The following is a 16,653-nucleotide window of genomic DNA, read 5'->3' as shown; positions in this document are numbered from 1 at the left end:
GTTGCTTCTTATATAATAATTACACAAGAAGTATCAGAATAAGACAGCCTGTCACGGCTTTTGAAAAATGAGTTCATATTTTAGAGAACCAGACAAGGGAACTTACATGTGTGAAGATACTCACTGAGTAGTTTGCTGGGAGTGGGTTTGCTTTTGGAGCAGTTCAGGGATGAAAAGAGTTTTGAGAGATAGTAGGAAGGCATGGAAACAGTTTCATGGTAGTTTTGTGTGTTGGAAATCACCACTCTGGGTAGGGTAGAATGAGTGGTATTGTATCTACACAATTGGTTACATAAATCCTATTGTTCGGGTCAGCAAAGAGTGGCATACCAGTGTCACTCAGAGGTAGTGGGTCCCTGTAACAACTCTGGCTAGTTTTAACAGTTGAAAGCAAACACAACGTTCAAATTTTGATATATCCTGGATTACTGATGTCATAAATGGGAAGTGTTCCTTTTACAGAAGTGTAAAGCTTGATTGATTATTGTTTGTTTGTTTTAGAGATGGGGTATTGCTCTGTGGCTGTTGCCTAAGCAAGATTATACCTCACTGTAACCACAAATTCCTGGGCTCAAGTGATCCTTCCTCCTCAGCATTCCCAGTAACTGAGACTACAGCTACCACGCCTAGCTAATTAAAAAAAATCTTCTTGTAGAGATGGGAATGATGTTTACCCACTCTGTTGTCCCAGCAAGAGCATTTTATTTAAAGAATTTTTAGAATTCAAAAATCTCCTTTTAAAATGTCTCATCTCAAAAACATAACTGCTAGAGGCCTGTATGTGTGTACTCATCTCTTATAAAAGGATTTGATAAATCAGGTTTTCAGAATGGAAAAAGGGGTATTTCCTCTGGTGCAAAGATGACCATCTTGAGACTCCTAAAATGAATTCCCTCCGTGGAATCACTTGTTTCTTCTCACCAAGCACAGTGGGCAAGGAAAGGCATGACCCTATGAGCCCCAAGAGACCTGGAGTCCTGTGACCAACTCAGTAGGGTCCAAAAAACCAAAATGCCAGGTATCTTTTCTGTCTAGAGCTCAACACAGCTGGTTTTAATTCAGCTTACATCACACACTGGAGAGCATCTGGAAGAGGGAATGATCCTTTCTGTCCATCATCTTCTTCCCCTCTGATTCCACTTTCTGTCTCCAAACAGGTAGAGAGACTTCCCCATCATGGGAAATCATTCACATAACAGCTTACCTTTCTAGGAATTTCTAATTCCACTTTCTCATCAATGTTCTCAATAAATCTAGATTCATTTCCTTTTCTCACACTCTCCTTTAAACCCTTTCAGTATAACATCAATCACCACCAATCTTGTATTAGTCTGTTCTCACACTGCTATAAAGACATACTCAAGACTGGGTAATTTATAAAAGAAAGAGGTTTAAATGACTCACAGTTCCACATTGCTAGGGAGGCCTCAGGAAACTTACAATCATGACAGAAGGTGAGAGATAAGCAAAGGCATGTCTCACATGGCAGCAAGCAAGAGAGAAACAGAGAGGAAGAGCTTGTGAATGAATGGGGAAGAGCCCCTTATAAAACCATCAGCTCTCATGAGAATTCACTCAGTAGGATGAGAACAGCATGGGGGAAATTGCACATATGATCCAATCAGCTCCCACCAGGTCCCACCCTTAACACATGGGGATTATGGAGATTACAGTTTGAGATGAGATTTGGGTGGAAACACAGAGTCAAACCATATCATTCTGCCCCCTGGCCCCTCCCAAATCTCATGTCTTTTCACATTTCAAAACCAATCGTGCTATCCCAACAATCCTCCAAAGTCTTAACTTATTTCTGCACTAATTCAAAAGTCCATAGTCCTAAGTCTCATCTGAGACAAGGCAAGTCCCTTCCCCCTATGAGCCTGTAAAATCAAAAGTTAGTAACTTCCAAGACACAATTGGGGTACAGAAATTGGGTAAATATTCCCATTCCAAATGGGAGAAACTGGCCAAAAAAAGGAGGGGAGGGGGCTACAGGCCCCATGCAAGTCCAAAATCAGGCAGGGCAGTCATTAAATCTTAAAGCTCCAAAATGATCTCTTTTTACTTCATGTCTCACATCTAGGTCATGCTGATGCCAGAAGTGTGCTCTCACAGTCTCAGGCAACTTGGACACTGTGGCTTTGCAGGGTAAAGTCCCCCTCTATGCTGTCTTCAGAGACTGGCATTGAATGTCTGTGGCTTTTCCAGGCACATAGTGCAAGCTATTGGGTCTACTATTTGAGGTTCTGGAGGATGGTGGCCTTCTTCTCACAACTCCACTAGGCAGTGCCCCAGTGGAGACTGTGTGGGGGCTCCAACCTCACATTTCTTTACCACCCTGCACTAGCAGAGGTTCTCCATAAGGGCTTCACCCATGCAGCAAACTTCTGCCTGGACTTCCAGGCGTTTTCATACTCCTCTGAAATTTATGTGGAGGTTCCCAAACCTAAATTCTTATCTTCTGTGTACCCATAGGCCCAACACCACATGGAAGCTGCCAAGACTTGAGGCTTGCACCCTCTGAAGCAACAGCCTGAGCTGTACCTTGGCCCCTTTTAGCCATGGCTAGAGTCACTGGGACACAGGGCACCAAGTCCTGAGGCTGCACACAGCACGGGGGGGCCTAGACCCAGCCCACAAAACCATTTTTCCTTCCTAGGCCTCCAGGCCTGTGATGGGAGGGTCTGCTGCAAAGGTCTCTGATATGCCCTGAAGCCATTTTCCACATTGTCTTGGCGATTAATATTTGGCTCCTCCTTATTTATGGAAATTTCTTTAGCCAGTATTTCTGCAGCTGGCTTGAATTTCTCCCTAGAAAATGGGTTTTTCTTTTATACCACATGGTCAGTCTGCAAATTTTCCAAACTTGTATGGTCTGCTTCCCTTTTAAACCTAAATTCCAATTTCAGATCATCTCTCTCAAGTTCATAGTTCCACAGATCTCTAGGGCAGGGGAAAAAATGCCACCAGTCTCTTTGCTAAAGCACAGTAAGAGTGACCTTTGCTCCAGTTCCCAACAAGTTCCTCATCTCCATCTGACACTCAGCCTGGACTTCATTGTCCACAACATTATCAACATTTTGGTCAAAACCATTCAACAAGCCTCTAGGAAGTTCCAAACTTTCCCACATCTTCCTGTCTTCTTCTGAGCTCTCCAAACTGTTCCAACCTCTGCCTGTTACCCAGTTCCAAAGTCACTTGCACATTTTCAAGTATCTTTATAGCAGTACCCCACTCTCCATGGCACCAATTTACTGTATTAGTCCATTCTCACACTGCTATAAAGACAAACCCAAGACTGGGTCATTTATAAAGGAAAGAGCTTTAATTGACTCACAGTTCCATGTTGCTGTGGGGGCCTCAGGAAACTTATAATCCTGGCAGAAGGTGAGAGAGACGCAAAGCCATGTCTTATATAGTGGCAAGCAAGAAAGAGAGAGGAAGAGCTTGCAAGTGAAGGGATAAGGGCTCCTTATAAAACCATCAGATCTCATAAGAACTCACTATGATGAGGGCAGCAGGTGGAAAACTGCCCCCATGATCCAATCATCTCCCACCAGGTCCCATCCTTGACCAGTGGGGATGATGGGGATTACAATTCAAGTTGAGATTTGGCGGGGACACAGAGCCAAACCATATTAAATCTAGTGTGACCTCATGCTGGGAAAGAGTCAGTGGCCTCACTATTGCATACATTCACCTGTTCTTTACCATACTCAAAAATTAGCCTTGTTGATGTGGAATTCTCTAAGGGGCATAGCAAGAGTGATCTGTGCCACAGTTCCCAATTTGTTCTGCTCCACTGAGATAACAGTGAAGATTTGAGCAATGTAGTTAACACTGGAGAATATGTTCACATTGAAAAACTGGAAGAAAAGGGCAAGAGTCACTATTTAAATGCCATCCCATTTTTCAACATTTTTACAAATCTAATAAACCCATATTTTATAATTGAATAACTACACTGCATAAGAGGGAAAATCACCAATAAAAAAAACATCATGCAGTTTGATTTAAAAAATGAAACTTAAGAGTATTTTGCAATAATACCTATGTTAATAAAAAGAATTACAGAAATAAAAATACAAAAGGATCTAAAGTTATGGAAGTTCATATGCATTCGGTGAATATGACATAAAAAGGCTGAATTCATATCAATGAACCCCAAATATTCTGGAATAATGAAAGCTGCCTTTGAAATGTTTGGTAAAGGAGTAGATCCCACTATAGAAACTTGGAGTGGGATAGGGTGGGTTTGGTGATGTGATCAGCCTCTCCTGAGAAATGCTTTCCTTGTTGGACACATGTCCATTCATTACTGTCCCCAGGTTACTGGGCTTATACACTCACAGTTTATCTCCTCCCTAGTCCCTTCCACAATTTCTTGATAATTTCAGCATTCCAAGTAGAAGACCCATTTGACCTGCAACCATCACTATTCCTTCCAAAATCTGAGATGTCCGCACGTCATGCACCAGACCCCAAATCCTGAACAGATAATCTTTTATTAGCACAGATCCCTCTCTGGAAACTGAATTCCGTGTGTAATTCCATAATCACAGACAGACATCCCACTTTCATTGCCCTACTTCCACTGAACTGAGTCAACCTCTTTGACACTTCTACTTCCTGTGAGTGCTTAGGTCTCCTGTGGTCACCTCTCTATCTTTTGCAAGATGGGACCACTAAAAATTATCACGTTAACTATTGTAATTTGCTGTTGTATCATCTTTCCCCTGAAAAATATGCAAACAAAAAATCCAGGATGGGTCAATTCTCAATGTAGAGTGTCCCTGCTCCTGCCCAATGAAGGGCATGCACAACCATGACTATGGTGCCTTTACAAACGAACAGTCTCCATGAGTCACACCAGTCCTTGCCCATCCTTTGACAAACATTCGTGTCTGCCTCTTCTTCCTCTCAGTGACCATTTAAAACCTGAAATACCCTACTAGAGACCCCTTAACAGTTTATCTCATGGAAGACTATCATGACAACAAGCAGAAATAAAAGCCCTGGAAAGAGAAGTAGATATAGAGGCAATTGTAAGTAAACACATTTTTTAAAAAAGTGTTTTGCTTGGAACATTGATTGGATGAAGGCACGAACACCAACCTGAGATAGTGGCTTCCTGTTGGCACAGTTGATGCCCCCAATGAAGACCATGTTGGGCATGATCGGCCTGGGGTAGTCCATCACAAAGTCCCCTCGGAACAGCCACACGGATGCATGGCTGAGAAGATCCACCACTGACACCTCTCTCTGAAAAAGCTCAGAGGCAAGGCTTGCATAAGGGGCAGAAAGAGCATCGCAAATGTAGGACAGGGCCAGAGGATAGAGCATGTTCTTGACCCTTTGCAGGAATGTCATGTGATCTGAATTGGTTGTTAATAACTTAGGAATATAGGAGTAAGGATTTGGACACTGTGTGCCCTTAAAGTCTAAATCGCATGGAATGTTCCTTAAAAAAAACACAGCAGGAATTGACAAGTACTTAGCCAGCACCACCCCACAGAGGTAAATGGGGTCTATTAAAACCACATCAAAGGAAGTAGCATTCAGGTGCCTCATTAGGGTCTCATTATGCAGTAGCTCCACACAAGACCTATGAAAGACCAAAGACATATTTTTCAAAATTGCCATGCTTTTAGAAAATGTCTTCAGAAAATGTTCTGTTTCAAAGTACAGTTGAGTGTGGCCCAGCACAAGACGATCAAATTCATCCTGGGTCCACGGAATGGCATAGGTTGTCAGGGTGAAAAAGTTCTCTTCTTTGATGTGCATTTTCACCTCCGGGGTGAGGACCACCGCCTGGTGGCCTCTGGCATGGAGCTCCCGCACGGCCTCCCGCATGCTGAGCCAGTGGCTGCCATCAGTGGGCACCACCAGCACCTTCCCACTCTCAGCCCAGGGCTGGACACTGAGGAGGAGCAGCAGTCCTGTAGCCAGCCACAGCAGGGGAACCTGGGGTCCTGTGGCCATCTCAGCAGAAGCCGCCAACAGCTGACTGTCCACCCCACGCTGTGCCTTCTACATTTGTTTTCTTCATCTTAATTACCTTGTCACTGAGCCACCTAGCAAATCATCATGTAATTGGAAGACAGAGTGCCCTCCTCCAGTTACTTATTACCTGTTCGTTAATCTATCATTGCCTTTCATTATGGGCCCCACCCTGGGAAAGACTGATCACTTCTATCTTGAAAAACTCATCTGACCTTGCGCTCACTCTGGGGAACATCCAAGTTCAAGCTCTTGTTTCTCATCCAATTCCCAACACAAGGCTGTGAACACCCATTTCATGTCACTACCTCCTACTTCTCTATGAACCACATTTATCAGGTTGCAGCTGAGGTCTGAGGAGTCACCACTGCCCTAGTCCCCAACCATATGCTCTCTGCTGGATGTGACCCTATTTGCTAATGCTTCAAACTCTTTCTTCTCATGTATGAGTAACATAGCACATCCAAAAAACATACAACATTGCTAAGCAAACTTTCTCTAGCAGGGACTGGGGAGGCTGGATATTTGGTTTTGGTCATTTTTTGCAGCAGGATATTTATTGTAAGGATCAAAGAGGACTCTCTCTGAAGTGGCTGTCAATATGAAAAAAAGCTGCAGGGAGGCTGAGCTCAAGATGTGATGATCGGATTCTTGGGAAGACCTTGTTGAGAATTCTCCATCTATCCCATGGAAAAAGAGGTCCTGCTGTCTAAAGCACACATGGGCAAGATAACCCTAGCAAGGACCCACGGTGGGTTCAGGGAGCTCCCTGCTCACCAAGGGACCGGGGGAGCTAGAACCTGGCTTCAGATCTTGTACAGTCTGAATTCCTCTTCTGAATGCTGAAGGCTCCAGTCTTCTGCAAGTCTGCTTAAAGACTAAAGTGTCCATTCACCCAGGCCTTTATTTCATCCTGAAGATTATGATCAGGCTTTTCTCCAAGTCAATCCAGCACCAAGTTCTGATAAGAACGGTTCCTCCAGAACAGCATGGGCTGCATAATTTGTGGGGACCCAAGTTCAAATTTCAGATGGAGAATTAAATGTGTGCCCTTCTAAGAGAGAGACACCCTGAGCACTCACAAGGGTCTCAAGTCCACAAGGTTCGTCCTGTTCCGGAAAGTCACCACTACATGTGCTCACAAGATTGCTCATGCCTCCTTGTACTGGTCACCCCAGGATGATGTGGGCAGGTTCTCTGGTCTGTGCACACTTTCTATATCACTGTCTCTGTGTCTTCTTGCCTGGCCATGTCTGCCATTTCTGTTGAGGCTGAGGCTTCCCTTAGAGAGGAAGTTACCCCCATTAGATATCCACATTGATAATAGATTCCACCTTTGGACAGAAACTATGGGACAGGCAGTGAATGGAAGCATCCACCAGGGACACACCCAGCTCAAGGGCAACACAAGCAGGATGGCACAGAGAAGGAAGGTCTTCAAGGGCTTTGGGAACTCTCCAGGGGAGGACAATTCCTGGGGAATTGTGAAGATATAAAGGGCTAGAAAGGGATTCTTAGCAGTGAGTGCAACGTCTCAGCCTCTGAATTATACTTCCAACCCATTTAAAATTCTTTCCCTCTAAGCACCCTCCTGATGAGTCCAAGGTGAGGGGTGGAACACACCTGGGAGGTTGCTCTTGCCACATTCATGGGCTCCCGTGTTCTACCTCCAAGTAGTGGTGTTTTATTTAGACAGCGAAGTCATCTGATTTCAAGTGACACATCTGGAACACCTAGACACTGGGGAGGCCCATGTACCTTGGAAGATGGTGGTACTCCAGAGACCTGGGGGTGCTGAGGAGAGCAGAACTACAGGGAGGGAGGAGCTCCTGGTGCCTGGGAAAGAGGAGCAGCTGCCCAAGGCACCAGCTTCCAGGGTCTGGAGATGAGGAGGGGTCTGGGCTGCACAGATAGACTTGGAGCCATCTGAATATGTGGTGGTTGAAGCCATGGGTGTCAGTGAGGTCACCTCAGCAAAGTCCAGAGACAGAAAAAGGCATCCTGAAAGCCTGACCTGTGTAGTCTTATTCGCCTCTGCCAATCTCACAGACCTAAACATACAAACTGGAACTCTTTCATGTTTTTAAGAGAACGTAGAAACTAATCTTCACATCTTGGAGTGGACAAGTTTCCTTAGGGTACAAAAAGTACAAACAATAAAAACTTTGCTAGAATGTACCTCATCAAAATCTAGAACTTTTGCTCTTTGAAAGGTATCGTTTTTTAAAGATGAAAAAAAAAAAAGGAAGACAAGGAGAAAAGGAGATAATTGAATGGTAAGCTGATAGCTCTGAAGGCTGGAGAATAGAACTCTATGGAGTGCAGGAACAAAAACTAAATTTAAATTAACTTTAAAGGAACAAAAATTAAATTCCTCATATAGAGGAAAATCTCCTAGCTTTGAATTAGATGTGGGTTTCACTTTAAGCTTAGTGTCTGTGGTAGGCAGAATCACAGCCCCACGAAAGTATCTACATTGTAGTTCCTCAAATCTGGGAATATGTTCCATTACAGGTGGAAGAGACTTCACAGATATGATTAAATTAAGGGTTTTCAGTTGGGGAGGTCATCCTGGATGTCTGGGTGGGACGATGTAATCACAAGGGCTCTTACAAGTGAAAGAGACAGATGTAAGAGTTGGAGACTTGAGGATGCTGCACTGCGTCTCCATGGAAATGGAAAAGTACCATGGAATTCCAAAATTAAGAAGGAAAAAGAAAATTTCTGTTAGAGGAATGAGCTTACACTCAGTGGAAAGAATACAATTAAGAACAGAGAGAATCAGAATGCTGACATCAAAGAAACTATCAGATTGAAACCATTCTGGTTTTTGTTGTATTTTAAATAAATAAATTTAAAAACCATAGGAGCTGAAACTCCTGAGCTCAATGATTCTCCCACCTGAGCCCCCCAAGTAGCTGGGACCACAGGTGCATTCCACTGCACCTAACTTTTCATATTGGACTTTAAAAAACTGTTTTCTAAACTTTTAAAACACGATTTTCACATGCCAAAGAAATTTTCATTTTTTTAAGACAGGGCCTCACTCTGTCACCCAGGCTGGAGTTAGGTGGTGTGAACACATGGCACACTGCAGTCTCCATCTCCTGGGATCAAGTGATCCTCCTGCCCCAGCCTCCCCAGTAGCTGGGACTACAGGCCTGCACCATCACAGCTGGATGATGTTCTGATTTTTTGTAGAGATGGAGTCTCAGCATGTTGCCCAGGCAGCTCTCAGACTCCTGGGCTCAAACAATCCTCTTGCCTCAGTCTCCCAAAGGGCTGAAATTACAGGTGTGAGCCACCCACCTGCACACAAATTATTTTCAAATTAAAAGAGATGGGGAATTTTAAAAATAATGTAGGGGTAGCAATACTGATATCAGATAAAATGTATTTTAAGAATTATTATCTAATGACAATAGCAAACTATGTGAAGAAAATACAAGTCTCAAACCTACATGCATCAATCTAATCACTATGTATAAAGCAAAAACTATTCAAGAACCAAAATATAACTGGAGCAGAATTTGTTATGTAAGGGGATTTTTAAAAAGACATCCTTCCCAGAATTGGGAAGGTTTAGTAGAGGGTTTTTAAAAGATAGGAAAATTGCCCAGTGTGGTGATGGCTCACACCTGTAATCCCAGCATTTTCGAAAGCCAAGGCTAGTGAATCACTTGAGATCAGGCATTTGAGACCAAACTGGCCAACATGATGAAACTCCATCTCCAGAAAAATGCAAAAAAAAAAAAATTAGCTGGGCATGGTTTCATGCACCTCTAGTCCCAGCCACTTGGGAGACTGAGGCAGGAGAATCAGTTCAACCCAGGAGGTGGAGGTTGCAATGAGCTGAGATCCCACCACTGCCCTCCAGCCTGGGAAACAGAGCGAGACTCATTCTTAAAAAAAAAAAAAAAAAAAGAAAAGAAAAGAAAAGAAAAAGACAAGAAGAGAAAAATTGAAAAGACAGAATTTTAGTTGTGTCCATGGAACATTTATAAACATTGACCATATTGTTGTCACTAACTGCATAGGACAACTGAGCACTTGAAATGTGGCTATTCCAAATGGAGATATGCTGTAAGTGTCAGATATATGCTAGAGTTTGAAGACTTAACAAGAAAAAAAATCTACGAAAGATAGCTAAGTCATAATCTCATATTGAATACATGTTGAAAGAATAATATTTGGGATACATCTGGTTTAATAAAATGCATTTTAAAATTAATTTCAGTGGTTTCTTTTTTGCTGGTTTCTAACATGCCCACTAGAAGAGTTTAAATTATGTATGTGGCTTACATTATATTTCTATTCTGTATTAGACTATCAAGTAACCGATTAAGAATTTCTTAAGTAGTGTCTTCACAAGAAACGTTTTCTTATTATAATGCAAAATAACTAGAAAAAATAAGAGGGAGATGACTACAAAAAATATTCACAATATCAGAATTAGGAAACAGACTTATAGACAGTCATTGCATCAAAGGAGAAATTTTAAAACTGATATTTAAATTATCTAAAAGCAGTGACAAGAACAGCAATTTTTACCAAAACCTGAGGGACACAGAAAAAGTTTTACTCAGAGCCCTCAATGCTTCATTAAGAAAAATCAAACGTAAAGAAATGTAACATTCCTCTAACGAAGTTAGAAAAGCAGCTACAAAATCAGCCAAAAGAAACGAGGATGAAATCATTAAGGCAAAAATAAGCTGCAATTAATGAAACAGAAAATGAAACAGTAAAAAGAATATACAAATTCCACAATTATTTCTTTGAGAAGACCAGTCAAATAATTCAACCTATCATAAACTTTAAATCAAGGAGAAAGACAGGCAGAAAAAACATGAGATTTCAAATATGGTCTTGCATATTTGCAGAAAAATTTCAAATATAAGGGTCAACCAAACCAAGTAAGTAAGGGTGACAAAATAACAGGGAAATTAATGTAATAAAAATGATAATGGCATGCCTATCACAGATAACACATGATAAAGATTTTGGTGTAAATGATCTCTCATGCACTCAGTAAATTGGCATGAACGTGGCAAAGGTCTCCAGGTGAAATACCTTGTTCTGCAGGAGTCTTTTAAACTCTAGTAATGATGATGACAGTTCTTCCTCTAAGAGGCCTAAGGTGATCTGTGAAAATTCTTCTTTATTCACTTGACCCAGAAACACCACAAAATCATGCAAAACAAGAGGTTTCAGTTTTCCTGTTCACTTAAAGGACATTCGTGAAACTACCCAGGCCATCAAGTATATGCATACACAAAGAGCCACCAAGTGTCTGAAAGCTGTCACTTTACGGAAGCAGTGTGTACCATTTCGATGTTGCAATGGAGGGGCCGGCAACGTGCCCAGGGCCGAACAGTGGGGCTGTACACAGGGTCGGTGACCCAAATAGGGTGCTGGATTTTAGATGCACATGCTTCAAAATGCAAAGAATAATGCTGAATGTCAGGGTTTAGGTGCAGATTCTCTCATCATTAAGCATATCCAAGTAAACAAAGCATCCAAATGAGCCATGGGTCTTGCAGAGCTCATTATTGGATTAACCCTTACATGACCCCCACTGCCATATCAAGATGATTTTTACTGATAAGGAACAAATTGTTCCTAAACCTGAGGATGAGGTTGCANCCTGCGCTCACTCTGGGGAACATCCAAGTTCAAGCTCTTGTTTCTCATCCAATTCTCAACAAAAGCCTGTGGTAACCCATTTAACGTCACAGCCTCCTACTTCTCTGTTAACCACGTTTATCAGGCTGCAGCTGAGGTCTGAGAAGTCACCAACAGTGGTAGGCAATAGTAGGCAATCCATATTCATGCTCATGAATAACAACAGAGAAACACTACTAAGCAATCCAATAAATCTCTGTTTTGGAACCAAAGCAGAATCCATTGCTAATTCCCTCATCCACCAAATATTTATGGAATGTGTGAGCCCTACTGTATGCCAGTCACTATGCTAGGAACTAGGGCCAGAAGGCCAAGTTAGAAATGGTCCTTGCCTGAAAGGAGGGGTCACGTGGACGGAGACAAATTCAGGACCAGGCAATTACAGGGTATGGTGCTCTGGGGGCTGAGAAATCACACGGCAGGGCAGCAATGTGATGGTCTTACTTTGAGGGCTACTAAAGAGTGACATGTCCATGGAAAGTGTTTCTGGAACCCTTTTGAAGGTACTTTCTTTTTAAGCTGAAGACCTAAGTTAATAGGCCACCACTTGACACACTCCCAGCTCCTTTCATCAAATCAGAATGAAGGGGCTTGTTACTAAAGGAGCAACATAAACATGTCCATTGCCCTGTAGATTATGTACAGGACCCTCCAGGGAAACAAAGCCACCTTCCTTGAATCTCCACAGCAGTTTGTTCTGCTCTGCCTTACATCTTTTAGCAGTTTGCATATCTGTCCTTGCTATTAGACTATAGCTATATCCTTTACATCTATTCCTTACAGGCAAGATTTTGGCTTTGGAATCATGCCGTCACTCAGGTGCCAGTACATGGTTTTGGAGACAGTAAACACTCTGGACATGCTTCTCTATACAGGTGACTTTCCTTCTCTTTTCGTTCTAGACCCTGTGTCCAAGATAGCAAGTAAGTGCTGAATCTGGATGTTTCTACCACTGTCTCAGACCCACATGCCATGGTCCTATTTCAGGGCCCCAGCCCCCCAGTTCCCCAACCCCCAGCTGTCCCTTCTGAATCACTGCATCGGCTGCCAACTGAAAACCCCACGTCGCTGCCACTTCTAGAACCTTGATCAACAGCTTCCCGGGCACAGAAGAAAATTCAGACTCCTCTGCCTTGCTCTCAAAACTCTGGGATAGATCCCAGTTCCCCTGTCCAAGCTCATTCCTCCTCTCTAGCTCTTCTGCTTGCCCCGTCCCTCTGCCTCTTACCCTCCAGCCATTCTGGATCACTTGTTGTTCCCCAAACTTGCTTTGATGTTCCCAAATTGCTTTGTTCACACTGAACTCTACCCTCAGCCAGCTTACTATGACTGTTCATTGCGTGCTTACCAAGTGCCAAGTCCAGGTTTCAGTTATGTCACTAGAGGTTATATAAACTCAGAAGTTTGTTCTGGTGAGATAACACATCCCCATTAGCCCTAATACCCTTTATGAACTCTTACAATGTTCTTCGGTTAATCATTTTCCCTTTAGAACTGAGTGACCTTTACTAGTGTAATGCCTCACAATTTACCAAAGCAAAGAATCCAGTGTCAAAACGAGAAAAAGGAGGAGGTGAAGAGAACTCAGATCTCAAAAAAATATCCCCTCAAAATTCACGGTCATGACATAGCAGTTCTAGTGGAAATAATCACTGCATCTCAAGTTTATAGCACGCCAGTATATGGCTTCGATACAGTAACTAGTGCTGTATTTCCTTTTGTCTGAGAGGATCTCCCTGGTGTTTGTTTTAGCAGTCAAGAAAAGTGAATAACACACACAGTTGACCCTCCATATACTCGGGCTTCACATCTGCAGATTCAGTCAACAGCAGATTGAAAATATTTGGGGGGAATAGAAATGAAAAAAAAAAAACAAAACAAATAATACAACTTAAAAAACCAATACTGTAAAACAACTTTTTACATAGCATTTACATTTATTAGGTAAAAGTAATCAAGAGACGATTACAGGTTTAAAGGAGGATATGGGTAGGTTATATACAAATACTGTGCCATTTTATAAAAGGAGCTTGAGCATCTAGATTTTGGTATGAGGAGGAGTGTTGTCCTAAACTAATCCCTTCAGAATACCAGGGACTACTGTACTAGACTAGCACGTCTCTAAAATATGAGCCAGGAAATCCTAGGGATCCCCAAGAATTTTTCAGGAGAATTTTGTAAAGTCAAAACTATTTCCATAATAATGCTACTTGATTTTTTCACTGTCATTCTCTCACAAATGTACAGTGGAGTTTTCCAGAAGCTACATGGGTGATGTGTAATATCACAATAGATTGAATGCAGAAGCTGACACAAGAATCCAGCTTTCTATTGAGCCACGTTCTAAAGAGAGATGCAAAAAACGTAAAACGATGCCACTCTTCTCACTACATTTTGTCTCAAAAAAAGTTAAATAAAAACGAGGTTTGTTAGTGTGTCATGGGTTTATTCTTATTAAATTGCCCAATGAATATGTTTTTAATTCTGTTTTAATCTCTAATGCAGTACATATGATAGGTATAATCCACATGAACAAAAGCAAACGGGTACCCGGGCTGGAACGTTAGAGAACTGCAGTCCTAAACAACAGGATGTCTTCAGCCCTGGTCAGACTAAACTCACTCCCACCACCCCCTTCCCTCCTGTGGCCGAGGAAAAAGACTGATATAAAGCCGACTTTAAGAAAAACAGTTCTTCAGGCAGCTAAAGTCAAAGCCCTCTCTTTTCCTTGACTTCTTTTTCCTACCCTTTTTGGAGACCATGGCTTTGGGGGTCGAAGTGGGCGGGGCCTGGTCGTGGAGCATCACAGAGCCTCACAGAGAGCAGGGCCAGTCCCAGCAGCACTGCATCCTGGGAAGCGAGGCGCTCGCAGGCCTCGACCAATGAGATGTGGCTGCGTCACAAGGGGCGTCCCTCCAGGCGACCCAGGTCGCCAACCACTCGGGCCCGCGCTCGCTGCGCCAGTGCCCCGCAGGCCGTTCTGGGCGTCCAGCATGGTGGACTACTACGAGGTGCTGGGCGTGCCCCCGCAGGCCTCGACCGAGGCCATCAAGAGGGCTTACCGCAAGCTGGCGCTCAAGTGGCACCCGGACAAAAACCCCGAGAAAAAAGAGGAAGCAGAAAGGAGATTCAAGCAGGTGGCCGAGACCTACGAGGTGTTGTCGGACGCCAAGAAACATGATGTGTACGACCGCTATGGCGAGGCGGGAGCGGAGGGTAGCTGCGCAGGTGGCAGACCCTTTGAGGACCCCTTCGAGTACATCTTCAGCTTCCGCGACCCGGCCGAGGTCTTCAGGGAGTTCTTTGGTGGCCAGGACCCATTCTCCTTTGACCTCTTCGGAAACCCGCTGGAAAATATTTTTGGGAGTCGGAGGAACTCCCGGGGAAGCAGAAGCAGAGGGTCTGCACCCCTTTTCTCCACCTTCAGTGAATTTCCAGCTTTTGAGGGTGGTTTTTCTTCTTTTGATACAGGATTTAGTTCCTTTGGCTCCCTGGGAAGTGGGGGCCTTTCTTCATTCTGCATGTCCTATGGTAGTGATGGGACAGGCAGCTTCAAGTCCATGTCGACTTCCACTGAAATAGTTGATGGCAAAAAAAACCACCACCAAGAGAATCATTGAGAATGGCCAAGAAAGGGTGGAAGTGGAGGAAGATGGAGAGTTCAGTTAAAGTCCTTCATAATAAATGGCATAGAGCAGTTGCCCCACATTGACACCGAGTAATCCCAGTCCACATTTGACTTAAAGAATATCTGGAGGAATAGCGGACTTTTTTTAGGATTGAAAGTGAACTTTGCTTTCAGAAAAACTGTACCCAAGAATTTATAAACATTTTATGCCAATGCCTGTCTTTACCGTTGGGACTACTACGGATAGGACCTCTGTTTGTCTTTCGATCACTGTAAACATCTGTATGCACTTTGCTGTTTATTAAACTTAAGCCTGAGGCTGACAATGATTATTTCCTTGTGCTAGGACAGAATGTTCTGCTCAGCACTTTAAGCCTTAACTTTTTCTGTTGGGAAAGAGTTGAGCCAGGTGGTTTGCTCTAAATCATTTGACTTCAATGTTTTACTGTGTGGTGGTGAAATTATGAATATATTAATACTCTGGCTTAATTTAATGATGGTTTTTAATTGCACATAAATGCTGGTGATGTAGGAAGAGTTGACCATTATTTAGATAAAAGGTTAAACCCAGGCTTTATAAAAGCAGGTAAACCTGGTAAGGTGGATGCATTAGTTTCCTATCATGGCTGTAACAAATTACCCAAACTTGGTGGCTTAAAACAACACACGTTTTTTTCTGTTAATATTTTGGAGGTCAGACATTTGAATCCCGTATCACTGAGCTGAAATCAGTGTAAGAAGCATGTTCCCTCTGAAGGCTAAGGACAGACCTTGTGGTTACATGGTTGGTCAATGGTGTACTAGAACTATCTTCAGCCCTAACGTGGTTCTCCAACTATGGTAGGTCCCAGAAATGTAAAAAAAGCATTTCCAGAAGGCCACACAGGACTATCCTATTGCTGTGCTTGGGACATATCAAATTAGGTTGATGAAAGCCAAATGTATCTGTAATATTGTTTGGGTGAGTCACCATATACACAACTGAGAGAGTACCTTTCTGTTGGCACGGGTTATGCCCCAAATGAAGACCTTTTGGGGCATGTTGTCTTGGGGTAGTCCATCACAAAGGGTCCCATCTTACAGGGTCAACTCTGAGGAAAGGTTTGCATAAGACATGAGAGCAAAAGGGCAACTGAACTAGACAGGCTAAAAAAAATCAAGAGCAGCATGCTGGTAATTTTTTACAGAAAAATCATGGCCTGAACACATCATTAACCAACAAAGACTGTGATAATGGGTTTAGATATGCTCTAGAACCCTCAAAATTCAGTCTACATGGAATGGCACCCAAGCAATAAACAGCAGGAACATGGCAGTTAGCTGGCACCATCCCACAGGGGCAC

At 43.0% G+C, this 16,653-nt stretch overlaps 1 protein-coding gene and 1 pseudogene across 2 annotated transcripts; one reads left to right on the top strand and one right to left on the bottom strand.

The window, feature by feature from the left end:
- Nucleotides 1-3,716: 3,716 nt before the first annotated feature.
- LOC112614480 (UDP-glucuronosyltransferase 1-3-like) lies at nucleotides 3,717-5,987 on the bottom strand. The gene is made up of 2 exons (XM_025371061.1): nucleotides 5,116-5,987; nucleotides 3,717-3,866 (listed from the first exon to the last, which is right to left on the bottom strand). The coding sequence occupies exons 1-2, from the start codon at nucleotides 5,980-5,982 to the stop codon at nucleotides 3,717-3,719; spliced, it is 1,017 nt and encodes a 338-aa protein (XP_025226846.1). The 5' UTR covers nucleotides 5,983-5,987.
- Nucleotides 5,988-14,637: 8,650 nt separating this feature from the next.
- LOC112614399 lies at nucleotides 14,638-15,630 on the top strand (annotated as a pseudogene). The gene has a single exon (XR_003117076.1). The product of XR_003117076.1 is annotated as a dnaJ homolog subfamily B member 3-like (transcript).
- Nucleotides 15,631-16,653: the final 1,023 nt, after the last annotated feature.

Source organism: Theropithecus gelada, chromosome 20 (genome assembly GCF_003255815.1).
Source record: "Theropithecus gelada isolate Dixy chromosome 20, Tgel_1.0, whole genome shotgun sequence".
In the NCBI taxonomy this organism is placed as follows: Eukaryota; Metazoa; Chordata; class Mammalia; order Primates; family Cercopithecidae; genus Theropithecus; species Theropithecus gelada.
Note: the sequence above shows the minus strand (reverse complement) of the source record. Positions and strands in the feature narration are given on the sequence as shown.

What these genes read in the sequence shown, in the direction of transcription:
- LOC112614480 (XM_025371061.1), bottom strand. Translation starts at nt 5,982, where the DNA reads ATGGCCACAGGACCCCAGGTTCCCCTGCTGTGGCTGGCTACAGGACTG. An exon ending in ACAGGAAGCCACTATCTCAG is followed by an intron (nt 3,867 to 5,115) that starts GTTGGTGTTCGT and finishes CTTTTCTTCCAG; the next exon opens with TTTTTCAATGTGAACATATT.